Source organism: Taudactylus pleione, unplaced genomic scaffold, assembly GCF_031769625.1.
Source record: "Taudactylus pleione unplaced genomic scaffold, aTauple2 ptg000019l, whole genome shotgun sequence".
NCBI classification, from domain to species: domain Eukaryota; kingdom Metazoa; phylum Chordata; class Amphibia; order Anura; family Myobatrachidae; genus Taudactylus; species Taudactylus pleione.
Genome location: NW_028284421.1, coordinates 37,078,026 through 37,092,058, shown reverse-complemented (window position 1 = coordinate 37,092,058; position 14,033 = coordinate 37,078,026). Strand labels below are relative to the sequence as shown.

The window sequence follows — 14,033 nt, the reverse complement described above, 5'->3', positions numbered from 1 at the left end:
TAAGAGGTACTCAGCGTCTTCCTCAGATTTGTACAAAATAAGAGGATTTACCAAATTACATGAGCTCAGCGGGGATTACAAGAAGTGCAAGGGATCAGAAAGACATGATTAATGAAGTCCGTGCCCTGATGAGCTTGTACTGTAATGAATTTATCATATACATACTCCGTAGAAGAGGAGAGGATATAACGCAATACATCGAACATACTGGACCTCATTTATGTGTTCAGGACTGGGTAAAGTGAGGTTGGTCTGTAGTGGGTGCATTTTGCTTAACTATAAAAAAAAAAAAAAAGGATTTTATTTTGCAGAGCAAGATTATTGTAATGATTTAGAGTGATGGAGAAAAACGCAGCATAGGGATTTGGTTTTTGCAGCAGTCCTGAACTAGAGACCTGGGATCCTGCACTTTGCCTAATGTAAAAAAACAAAACATAAGTGGCACATGTAGTAAAAAGCAGCACAGGTGTCCCCTTGCTGTCATTAATTTAAATCAAAATGAGACTAAATCATGCAGTATTTTAGTGGGAAAATGACAGGAAGTAGTATAATAAAAATGGAGGTGTTGGGCCTATGATGGGATTTTGAATAGCGTGCTTCTTGGGATTGTCCTACCTCCTAGCAATAGAAAGTAGCAGTTGTAGATGGCAGCAGAGTTTCCTGCAAGCAGAGATTGGTAGTGCTCTGGGAGGGCCATCGCTTTGTAAACAAGATTCTCTCATTCAGCAGATGTGTGAACACATAGCAGGAAAACCTCCAGATTGTGAAACTGTTAATGAAATAATTGAAGTGAGGAGTGTAAGTGAATGTGGGTTGGACAGATATCACTACACAGATGCTGGTGTTTCTAGGTGGCACTGCCATATGCAGAGTCTGCTGTGTTAGAGCAGAGATGGGCAACTTGTGGCTCTCAAACTGTTGAACTACAAGTCCTAATTTGCACTTGCTGAGGCTTGGAGTCTCACAAAAGCTATGGAATAACCAAAGGATACTTAGGTCTGTACTGTATGAAGAATCTGGATTGTGGTGAGTGAGATTGTCAGGTTAAGAGTCTATTACTTTAAAATGATCTTCTTTTATTATAGGACTATGCTCTCTCTCGATTTGATGCATACTTTGAACAGAAACGCCTCTGGTCTTGAATTTCAAATGGACGTCCATCTAAATGGTTATCCTTGCGTATTCTTTTCTCCTCTCTCTGCTGCTGCTATTATTCTTTACACCAGAGTATATACAATTAATCCCACACTGTTCCTTAAACACCTGATTCCAGCCAAAAATGTTTAGTGATATTTGGTGAGCCAATAACGTCCGTCCTGTTTTTCATATTTATCTCCTAACATTCCCTGTATATTCCCTTCTCCATCTCCTTCCCGGAAAACGAATATGCTAACTTACATTAAAACTTGTTATTTATGAAGCACAAAACCTCCTTTTTGCAATGCAAGTGATGATGTTGTGAGCCCATGGTGTGCTGCATTGCACACAGGCTTTTACATGAAGAAGAGCAGTAATTTGTACATGCTGAGAAATGGACAAGGTGAGCAGAGGGAATCTGCTCTACATCATGTATGGAAGAGGTGCACCAAAGATTCTCCGTTTGCTGAGCAGGACATAAACATGATTTTATCTTACCAAGTGAGATTATCGAAATGACAGAGCTGTGTAGGGTATGCAGTCGGGAAGCCGGCGGACCTAATCCCGACAGCCGGCTTCCTGACTACTTAATCCCGGCGAGGGTTAAATGACAGGCGTCTAAATCTAGACGCCTGACATTTAATCGACGCCGGGAGACCGGCGCCCGGCACCCCATTCGAAGGGACGCCGAGCGCGGATAGCCACGCGCGGGGGGGGGTCTAGATTTAGGGCTCCCGGAGGGGATTTAGGGTTAGGCACCCCCGCTGGAGGTTAGGTTTGGGTGGCGGGGAAGGGGGGTTAGGGTTAGGCACTCCCAGGGGGGATTTAGGGTTAGGCACTGGGGGGAAAGTTAGGGCTAGGCACCCCCCGGGAGGATAGGTTTGGGCGGCGGGGAAGGGGGGGTTAGGGTTAGGCACTCCCAGGGGGGATTAGGGTTAGGCACTGGGGGGAAGGTTTGGATTAGGCACCCCTAAGGGAGGATTAGAGTTAGGGGAGGGAATTAGGTTAGTCAATACTTACCTTAGAGACGATCGGGATTTTCACCCATGTCGGGCAGCCGCTGTCGGGATTCCAACCGCTGGACATGCGATATACCGATTCCCTGTGTAGTGGGTGCATTCTCAGGGCCGTTCCTTGACTTTTAAAGGGGTTATTCCCACTCCATGAAAGGACTTGAATTTTGCACCTGATCAGAGCAGGCAGATATTCTTTACTTTTAGTGAGAAGTGCATTTCTGTGTTCACTCCGAGTTATGAAACACTTTACACACACAAAAGTATTACCTGTGATAAAAACGGCAATCTGTACCTACACCCACGTGATTAATACAAGCCATATATAAAACATATATAACTGAGCAGTATTGAAGGATAAAAAGTTTAGATTATTTAAGTGAAAGGACTGGTACTAAAAGTGTAGGAGGTAGGACTTTGATATGCACATTGCCTCACTAAAGCAGGAGAGGGGCACCTTGAGGTGTAGTGAGCAGACCATTGAGGTGCACCAGTGCTTCATAAATCAACTACAGACCACTTGACTCTTGTCAGTACATCTCACACTCACTCCTGATCTTGTACTGACTGCTGTCTGATATTTAAACCTTCACCCTTCTTTTACCTTAACTTCCTTTTGCCATCGTTCCACTTCTTCAGCTTCTTTTAGTCACACATGTCCTTGTTTTTCTATATATTCACCATCTGCAGTTCTCTTACGTTACTTAATTTTCTCATTATGCACTAATTTCTAGCATTTTCCATGAAATGCTATTGTATTATTATTACAGTTATACAGGGATGATAATTCCATTATGCATTTTTGACCTACAGTAGTCATGTTGAGATACTGCTAATGCCATGGACTCACCGGTTATGTAGCATGGTCCATATTAAGCATGTTTATCTACTGAGATTTCTTACAGTTAAAATGCATTATTTTATTTTTATTGTAACACACATAAAATCTGCCAGTATGCTGATGAGTGTTTGGAAATACACTTTGGGCCTTATGTAATAGGGTGCGACTCGCAGCCGCTGTGGGAACTCCTGCGAGTCTTCCTGGATTTTTAAAGTGGCAATCATTTTATAGGCAAAACCAAGCTGATTTTGCCTTTAAAATGATTGCCGCTTTAAAAATCCAGGAAGACTCGCAAGAGTCTCGCAGCGGCTGCAAGTCGCACCCTATTACATAAGCCCCTTTGTGTGATTAGTCTTATCTGCCAGTTCTGAAGAGACTCGTGAAGCTACTACATTATACAGTAAATTTAAGTAAAATATATATACACCATTTCATTAATCCTCAATCCTGTGTAATTATGCCAGTATAATTTATTTATCATTTTTAGTCAATAAAAATGTGATCTATAAATATAACTTTCTTGTGTCTTTACTTTCGTTTGTATTGTAAAAAATCAAGCACTATGCCATCGTTTTGTGACTATGACAACTTCACACTTTCTGCCAAGTGATCCACATAGTGTGTTCTTCATATACCCATACATCATTTTCTTCTCATTGGCTTATACAAGGTTATGCTTTATTGCTGTGACTCATACAGCACGTTTGTACTTTATGACAGCACTTATTACACCCGCACAACACCGTGCCGCTCTCAGAACTCCCATTCAACACCACACTCCCTAGAGGTGACCCATACAGCTTTTTCACTCCTGCCTGTGATAGCTAAATAGACCTACGCCACCTTCCTGTGTTATCCAGACAGTACACAAAGTCTCTCTTACAGCATTATGTTACTACTGTAGCTTTGGGAATTCAGTATTATAGGTTACACTTTTAAAACGAAAGTAGTTTCTGCAGGCAACTATTCTGTTTCTGCAGTTTGCAAGCTCATTTTTATGTATAACACATAGATGTGTTCCATTAATAATGGGCTTGGTATAGATTTGCTGACTGTCTCTTAGAAAGAAGGAGCTTTTAGATCACTAGTAGTAGATATGCGACACCTATTTGTGATAGGGTGCTATCAGAAAGACTGATATGAGCAATACACCTTGTTTTGACACTACTTTTATTTTATTGACAGCTGCCTTTTATTCCAGAAAAGGTAATTTGCTTCTCTGCTAAAGTGCAAAATGCAGGAATGAAACGGGTCCATCAAAATTATAGGATGATTTCTGCACTTATCTGTAATGCAGATACAAGTCACTGTGCGGAGTGGAAACCATTATATGCCTCTTCAAACCGCAAACACCCCTACAAATGTGCCATTGCCTAATATCCATAATTCCACACTAGAAAAGCAAATCTCATTTCCGCACTACTCCACAAAGATTGGAGAACTGGCGCGATGGTTTACTAATGAATCTGATTGCTTGGGGTCTGCGCATGCGCAGAATGGGCCCTGCGATTGTGCTCAGGGATCTCCCAAGCCACAGCATGATTGACATCGTTTGGATGGGTGAATTGGGGGTGTGCCTTGGCAGTGTTCCTGCAAACCGAGCCATGTCGCCCCCATTTTACCGGGAGTGCCGAGGCCAACATCTGCGTCGGTGGAAGCAGATTTCCCAGCCTGAGTAGGCTGAAGCTTACTCAGACTGACCGATGCTGTCGTGACCATCCAATACAGTATCTATGGACGTTGTACTCGGATTGCAATTGCTGTCAGGAGTCATCTGCGTCCTATAGACTCCTCCAGCAGCGTTTAAATATTTGCTGGACAGTATTGCACAGGCGCTTCCTTTCATCCACATCTGAATCAGGCCTTTAGAGACCTAATATTGCCTGGAATCAATGGTCCGTAGTAACATTTTCAGTCATCAAAGCTCTTTTAACAGCGCGTGAATACCACATACATCAAAGCAAATAACTTGGGTTGATCCTAATGACTATATATTATTAGTTTTTTTCAGATGTCATAAATTATTTTTTGTTTCTGTATTATAATCTAAAGCATACAGATGTGTCCTTGCTCATCTAGCTTCAATATGCCATGCAGCGCAATATGCCTGGTGCGAGTAAGCTGCCAGACCCTGTGTACGTAACGCTGCTAGTGTTGGGCACAGAAGACTGTGCTGATTAATTTGATATGCGACACTTGAATAAGTATAAGTGAGTCTGTAAAAGAAACTTGGCGTGGAAAAAAGCGGCAGTCGCTGCATTGTAGCACTTCGCATGCTGATTGAGAGACTCAGTCGCAAGCAGATATACAAGTGTCATTTATCAAATTAATCAGCACAGTCTCCTGGTGCATCCTAATCTCATCACATAATGACTTAGACCCACTTTAGGCCAAAAAAACATGCAAAAAAGTAGCCCGGGTCCAGCAGAGTCTCACAGGACCATTCGCGCAGTGCGGCTGTTTGGCGGGACTGCAGCAAAGATGAGTGAGGACACATCTGTATGTCTTTATGGAATGGTAATACTCAAGAGTTTATTATGGGGTCAGACATTACTGTGTCCAGCTTCTGCTTTTCAGTTACAAATTAATGTGTATTTTATTTAGAAACCTCAACAATGCAATTATGCGACAAATGTACTTTTAATTTATTAACTACAAAAATATATAACAGACATTTTGATATGAGAACCGTGATTTAACTATATTACCGTATATACTCGAGTATAAGCCGAGTTTTTCAGCACATTTTTTGTGCTGAAAAAGCACCCCCTCGGCTTATACTCGAGTCATGCCCGCATGGTACGCAGCTGAGGAGCGTACCATGCGGGCCACGGTGCAGACTGTGTCTCTGTGACACAGCTGGACGGAGTTCAGTCAGCACTACACAGTGCCAAACACACAGCCGCCGGAGCCGGCCGCTGTGTGTTTGTTGTAATCAGCAGCCGATGAGAGTCTGTCAGACTCTCATTGGCTGCTGCTGCTCCCACTGCGGGAGCTCTCTCCGGGCTCCCGCAGTGGGTAATGGGAGAGACGTCGTCATGACGACGTCTCTACCATAATGCAAAGCGGCCGGAGGAGCCACCAGGAGCGGGGTTTCAGGTAAGTGTTTTTTTTTTATTATTACATCTCTCTCTACTGGGGGGGCTACTACTGGGGGCAGTACCAGGGGGAGGATTACTACTGGGGGCACTACCAGGGGGGGGATATTGCTACTGGGGGAACTAAGAGGGGGGGGTATTGCTACAGGGGGCACTACCGGGGGGGGGGTATTACTACTGGGGGCACTACCAGGGGGATTATTACTACTGGGGACACTACCAGAGGGGGAATGTTACTACTGGGGACACTACCAGGGGGGAATATTACTACTGGGGGCAGTACCAGGGGGGGGATTAATACTGGGGGCACTACCAGGGGGGTATTACTACTGGGGGCGCTACCAGACGGGGGAATATTACTACTGGGGGCACTACCAGGAGGGGGGTATTACTACTGGGGGTAGTACCAGGGGAGGGATTACTACCAGTAGCTGCTGCATTTCCCACCTTAGGCTTATACTCGAGTCAATAAGTTTTCCCAGTTTTTTGTGGTAAAATTAGGTACCTCGGCTTATATTCGGGTTGACATACTCGAGTATATACGGTATGTGAAACTTGTTCCTGCATATAATTGTTGCAGTGCTGTTTTTATAGCATAGACACTGCCTGTCGTAATTAAATTTAATGAGGTTTCATGTGTGTAAAACAAACACAGGAGTTAATTAACATTTATTTCCAGTATATAAAATGTAAGGAACTACTTTATGTACAAATGGCATTGAAAGGAAAATGCAGTATTCTACCTATGTGCATGTGTAGCTGAATTAATTGGTTATTGGAGGGTGCCTTTGTGCCTCCTGCTGGTTAGTTACAGGCCAAGCTCATGCTTGTCATGAAAAGCCGTACTCTGTGCAAGCCTTGTGCTTACCAATTGTGCATGAGGCAGTTATTTTCTCCATTGAAGCTTGTCTCTTGCTGACTCAGAGTTCTTTCACCATTTTCCTCTGTAATAGGAAAGGGGGCAAAGCACTTCCTGGGATTTATGCCTGCAGTCATGTGGGCGCTGCTGTTAGCGGAGGTGGGCTGTTCAAATCAGGCTGCCTGTTTATACTACGTGGCGGCTCCAGAGGTGGTGCTGCAGCGCAGTCCAAAATTCAAATAGGGGAGGTGGCATGGCTCCCCTATTTGAATTTTGGGCTGCTCTGCAGCCCCTCCTCTGGAGCCACCACTACTTATACTCCACCCTGGCTGCAGGAAGTTGCCAGGGTATTGGGCTCACTACACAGATCCAGCATTATCTTAACTCCTGTGTATGATCCGGGTTGTTTCCTGACTCCTTTGTTTGTGACTCCTCTCTGTGCTATACCCTTGTAACTCATCTGTTATATCCCAGTGTAACGACTGTGGCCTGGTTGACTATTCTTCCTACATTTACCCAGTGGTTTTTACTAAGGCCTGATTTATAACAGACCCTGGCTTACGGACTATCCCCAATGTTACCCCTAACTATTGTGCTAGTGGCCGGTGCAGGGTATCGTGACCTGTGTAAGCGGTTCAGCGAAGTCTAAACTGTCTTGTGGGGATCCTTGACTAAAACCACCTGTGCATTAGAATCTACACCCTTGTTACTGGCTAAATAAATTGCAGCTGATGGCATCTCATCCATTTAACCCAGTTGTTATGAAACACTGCTAGCTTACCCCTTCCTTAGTTATAGTCTTGGCTACCATTGCTTACTATCCATTACCACAGGGAGAGTCCTGCAGTGGTCTGGTATCACAGATCACAATATTGGTATGGCTGAAAATGAAGCTGTGAAGGAAGAATCTACTGCAATGTCTATTGGTAGAATGAAAGGAACATTTATTGGCTTCCAGCCACAGTGGAATATCCTCTCGAGTTTATCTGCCAATGTACACTACTGAGTAGCCTGCCCTCTAAATCAGGGACTAAAGATTTATCTGTGTTATCAATAAGAGCCCCTCCCCCCCTATATGTTGTAGAACTACACATCCCAGCATGCCCTGCAACAGTTTGCTATTTGGCCATGCTAAAACTGTTGCAAGGCAGGCTGGGATTTGTACAACAACAGCTGGATCTAGATCTACCTTATCTCTGCTTTATCATACAAAAAACCTCCAAGCTCAGTCACAGACCCTCTGCCATTTTCTATATGAAATCTAATATTTTTCTTCTGAATTTCAGTATCATCCCTATGCGCTTGATATTCATATCCATCTATCTTCAGATTTTCCACCATCTGTGTTTGCTACATTACTGATTGTCTTTTTGTCATTTTGTCTTGGATGTCCTGTCGCCACCCTATATTCAGTTTTTCAAAAACTGAGTCAATAGTGTTCACAACAGCCAACAGAAGACATTTTCTATGTCTGTTGGCAACATAACAATAAACCCTACCCTTCATGCTCGCTATCTAGGTGGCATCCTTGACTTCTGCTACATGCATCCAAGAAACATTTTTCTAACATACGCACATACAGATGTGTCCTAACTCAACTTTGTTGCAGTCGCGCCAAAGAGCCCCTTCTCTGCGTGACTGGTCCCATGAGACTGCTAGACTGGCGGATTTTTCTTTTTTACAAAATGCGTCTAAGTCACAATGTGATGTGACTAGGATGTACTAAAAGACTGTGCTTATTAATATGATATGCAGCACTTGTATATCTGTGTACGACTGAGTCTCCCAATTAGCATACAAAGTGCTACGATGCAACGGCCACAGCTGTTTTCTCCAAGTTTCGTTTACAGACTCAGTTGAAGACCGATATACAAGTGTCGAATATCAAATTAATCAGCACTGTCTCCTGCACAGCCACACTCATTCAATTCCGATATACAATCCACACTCAACTCCTCGACTCTGTGCTGCCACACTCATTCACATCTAATATACAATCCACACTCGACTCTGCACTGCCACACTCATTCACATCCAACATACAATCCACATTCAACCCCTCAACTCTGCACTGCCACACTCTTTCACATCTAATATACAATCCACACTCAACCCCTCGACTCTGCGCTGCCACACTCATTCACATCTAATATACAATCCACACTCAACTCTTCGACTCTGCACTGCCACACTCATTCACATCCAACATACAATCCACATTCAACCCCTCAACTCTGCACTGCCACACTCATTCACATCTAATATACAATCCACACTCAACTCCTCGACTCTGCGCTGCCACACTCATTCACATCTAATATACAATCCACACTCAACTCCTCGACTCTGCGCTGCCACACTCATTCACATCTAATATACAATCCACACTCAACTCCTCGACTCTGCGCTGCCACACTCATTCACATCCAACATACAATCCACATTCAACCCCTCAACTCTGCACTGCCACACTCATTCACATCTAATATACAATCCACACTCAACTCCTCGACTCTGCGCTGCCACACTCATTCACATCCAACATCCAATCCACATTCAACTCCTCGACTCTGCACTGCCTCACTCATTCACATCTAATATACAATCCACACTCAACTCCTCGGCTGCACTGCCACATTCATTCACATCCAACATACAATCCACATTCAACCCCTCAACTCTGCACTGCCACACTCATTCACATCTAATATACAATCCACACTCAACCCCTCGACTCTGCACTGCCACACTCATTCACATCCAACATACAATCCACATTCAACCCCTCAACTCTGCACTGCCACACTCATTCACATCTAATATACAATCCACACTCAACCCCTCGACTCTGCACTGCCACACTCATTCACATCTAATATACAATCCACACTCAACCCCTCGACTCTGCACTGCCACACTCATTCACATCTAATATACAATCCACACTCAACCCCTCGACTCTGCACTGCCACACTCATTCACATCTAATATACAATCCACACTCAACCCCTCGACTCTGCACTGCCACACTCATTCACATCTAATATACAATCCACACTCAACCCCTCGACTCTGCACTGCCACACTCATTCACATCTAATATACAATCCACACTCAACTCCTCGACTCTGCACTGCCACACTCATTCACATCTAATATACAATCCACACTCAACTCCTCGACTCTGCACTGCCACACTCATTCACATCTAATATACAATCCACACTCAACTCTGCACTGCCACACTCATTCACATCTAATATACAATCCACACTCAACCCCTCAACTCTGCACTGCCACACTCATTCACATCTAATATACAATCCACACTCAACCCCTCGACTCTGCACTGCCACACTCATTCACATCCAACATACAATCCACACTCAACTCTGCACTGCCACACTCATTCACATCTAATATACAATCCACACTCAACCCCTCAACTCTGCACTGCCACACTCATTCACATCTAATATACAATCCACACTCAACCCCTCGACTCTGCACTGCCACACTCGTTCACATCTAATATACAATCCACACTCAACTCTGCACTGCCACACTCATTCACATCTAATATACAATCCACACTCAACCCCTCAACTCTGCACTGCCACACTCATTCACATCTAATATACAATCCACACTCAACTCTGCACTGCCACACTCATTCACATCTAATATACAATCCACACTCAACTCTGCACTGCCACACTCATTCACATCTAATATACAATCCACACTCAACCCCTCGACTCTGCACTGCCACACTCATTCACATCTAATATACAATCCACACTCAACTCCTCGACTGCACTGCCACACTCATTCACATCCAACATACAATCCACATTCAACTCCTCGACTCTGCACTGCCTCACTCATTCACATCCAACATCCAATCCACATTCAACTCCTCGACTCTGCACTGCCTCACTCATTCACATCTAATATACAATCCACACTCAACTCCTCGACTGCACTGCCACACTCATTCACATCCAACATACAATCCACATTCAACCCCTCAACTCTGCACTGCCACACTCATTCACATCTAATATACAATCCACACTCAACTCCTCGACTCTGCACTGCCACACTCATTCACATCCAACATACAATCCACACTCAACCCCTCGACTCTGCACTGCCACACTCATTCACATCTAATATACAATCCACACTCAACTCCTCGACTCTGCACTGCCACACTCATTCACATCTAATATACAATCCACACTCAACCCCTCGACTCTGCACTGCCACACTCATTCACATCTAATATACAATCCACACTCAACTCCTCGACTCTGCACTGCCACACTCATTCACATCTAATATACAATCCACACTCAACTCTGCACTGCCACACTCATTCACATCTAATATACAATCCACACTCAACCCCTCAACTCTGCACTGCCACACTCATTCACATCTAATATACAATCCACACTCAACCCCTCGACTCTGCACTGCCACACTCATTCACATCCAACATACAATCCACACTCAACTCTGCACTGCCACACTCATTCACATCTAATATACAATCCACACTCAACTCTGCACTGCCACACTCATTCACATCTAATATACAATCCACACTCAACTCCTCAACTCTGCACTGCCACACTCATTCACATCTAATATACAATCCACACTCAACCCCTCGACTCTGCACTGCCACACTCATTCACATCTAATATACAATCCACACTCAACCCCTCGACTCTGCACTGCCACACTCATTCACATCTAATATACAATCCACACTCAACCCCTCGACTCTGCACTGCCACACTCATTCACATCTAATATACAATCCACACTCAACTCCTCGACTCTGCACTGCCACACTCATTCACATCTAATATACAATCCACACTCAACTCTGCACTGCCACACTCATTCACATCTAATATACAATCCACACTCAACCCCTCAACTCTGCACTGCCACACTCATTCACATCTAATATACAATCCACACTCAACCCCTCGACTCTGCACTGCCACACTCATTCACATCCAACATACAATCCACACTCAACTCTGCACTGCCACACTCATTCACATCTAATATACAATCCACACTCAACTCTGCACTGCCACACTCATTCACATCTAATATACAATCCACACTCAACTCTGCACTGCCACACTCATTCACATCTAATATACAATCCACACTCAACTCTGCACTGCCACACTCATTCACATCTAATATACAATCCACACTCAACCCCTCGACTCTGCACTGCCACACTCATTCACATCTAATATACAATCCACACTCAACTCCTCGACTGCACTGCCACACTCATTCACATCCAACATACAATCCACATTCAACTCCTCGACTCTGCACTGCCTCACTCATTCACTTCCAACATCCAATCCACATTCAACTCCTCGACTCTGCACTGCCTCACTCATTCACATCTAATATACAATCCACACTCAACTCCTCGACTGCACTGCCACACTCATTCACATCCAACATACAATCCACATTCAACCCCTCAACTCTGCACTGCCACACTCATTCACATCTAATATACAATCCACACTCAACCCCTCGACTCTGCACTGCCACACTCATTCACATCCAACATACAATCCACACTCAACTCTGCACTGCCACACTCATTCACATCTAATATACAATCCACACTCAACTCTGCACTGCCACACTCATTCACATCTAATATACAATCCACACTCAACCCCTCGACTCTGCACTGCCACACTCATTCACATCCAACATACAATCCACACTCAACTCTGCACTGCCACACTCATTCACATCTAATATACAATCCACACTCAACTCTGCACTGCCACACTCATTCACATCTAATATACAATCCACACTCAACTCCTCGACTCTGCACTGCCACACTCATTCACATCTAATATACAATCCACACTCAACTCTGCACTGCCACACTCATTCACATCTAATATACAATCCACACTCAACCCCTCAACTCTGCACTGCCACACTCATTCACATCTAATATACAATCCACACTCAACCCCTCGACTCTGCACTGCCACACTCATTCACATCCAACATACAATCCACACTCAACTCTGCACTGCCACACTCATTCACATCTAATATACAATCCACACTCAACTCTGCACTGCCACACTCATTCACATCTAATATACAATCCACACTCAACTCCTCGACTCTGCACTGCCACACTCATTCACATCTAATATACAATCCACACTCAACTCTGCACTGCCACACTCATTCACATATAATATACAATCCACACTCAACTCCTCGACTCTGCACTACCACACTCATTCACATCTAATATACAATCCACACTCAACCCCTCGACTCTGCACTGCCACACTCATTCACATCCAACATACAATCCACACTCAACTCTGCACTGCCACACTCATTCACATCTAATATACAATCCACACTCAACTCTGCACTTCCACACTCATTCACATCTAATATACAATCCACACTCAACCCCTCAACTCTGCACTGCCACACTCATTCACATCTAATATACAATCCACACTCAACCCCTCGACTCTGCACTGCCACACTCATTCACATCTAATATACAATCCACACTCAACCCCTCGACTCTGCACTGCGACACTCATTCACATGTAATATACAATCCACACTCAACTCCTCGACTCTGCACTGCCACACTCATTCACATCCAACATACAATCCACACTCAACCCCTCGACTCTGCACAAGATCTGCACTGCCACACTCCTTTACATCCACACTGGGCTCCTCTTACTTTGTGAAATACGCAGCCTCACAAAAGACTTTCCAACTTATAGGGCTATTCAATATGGAGCGAAAACTCAGTTTTTGCGATTTTTTTCGCACCGATGACGTCATTTTCGGAGGTTTTGGTTTTACACCGTATTCAATTTCAAAGACTTTTTGCAGGTTCGAAAAGTCTTTGAAAAAAAACGGGGATAACTTTTCACCACTGAATAGGTGGCGAAAAATAGTGCAGAATTGGGGTTTAGGGGTGCAGGCTTAAAAAAAATAGCCTGCACCCCTGGGAATGACATTTA

The 14,033-nt window shown here is 44.0% G+C and overlaps 1 protein-coding gene across 2 annotated transcripts in view; it reads left to right on the top strand.

The window, feature by feature from the left end:
• CHKB (choline kinase beta) overlaps positions 1-1,913 on the top strand; it is a 70,471-nt gene extending 68,558 nt beyond the window's left edge. For both annotated transcript variants that reach the window (XM_088447056.1, XM_088447047.1), the window contains exon 11: positions 1,086-1,913. In XM_088447056.1, the coding sequence (XP_088303182.1) occupies positions 1,086-1,142 (57 nt within the window). In that variant the 3' untranslated portion in view covers positions 1,143-1,913. The remainder of the gene's footprint in view (positions 1-1,085) is intronic.
• The last annotated feature ends 12,120 nt before the right edge of the window (positions 1,914-14,033 follow it).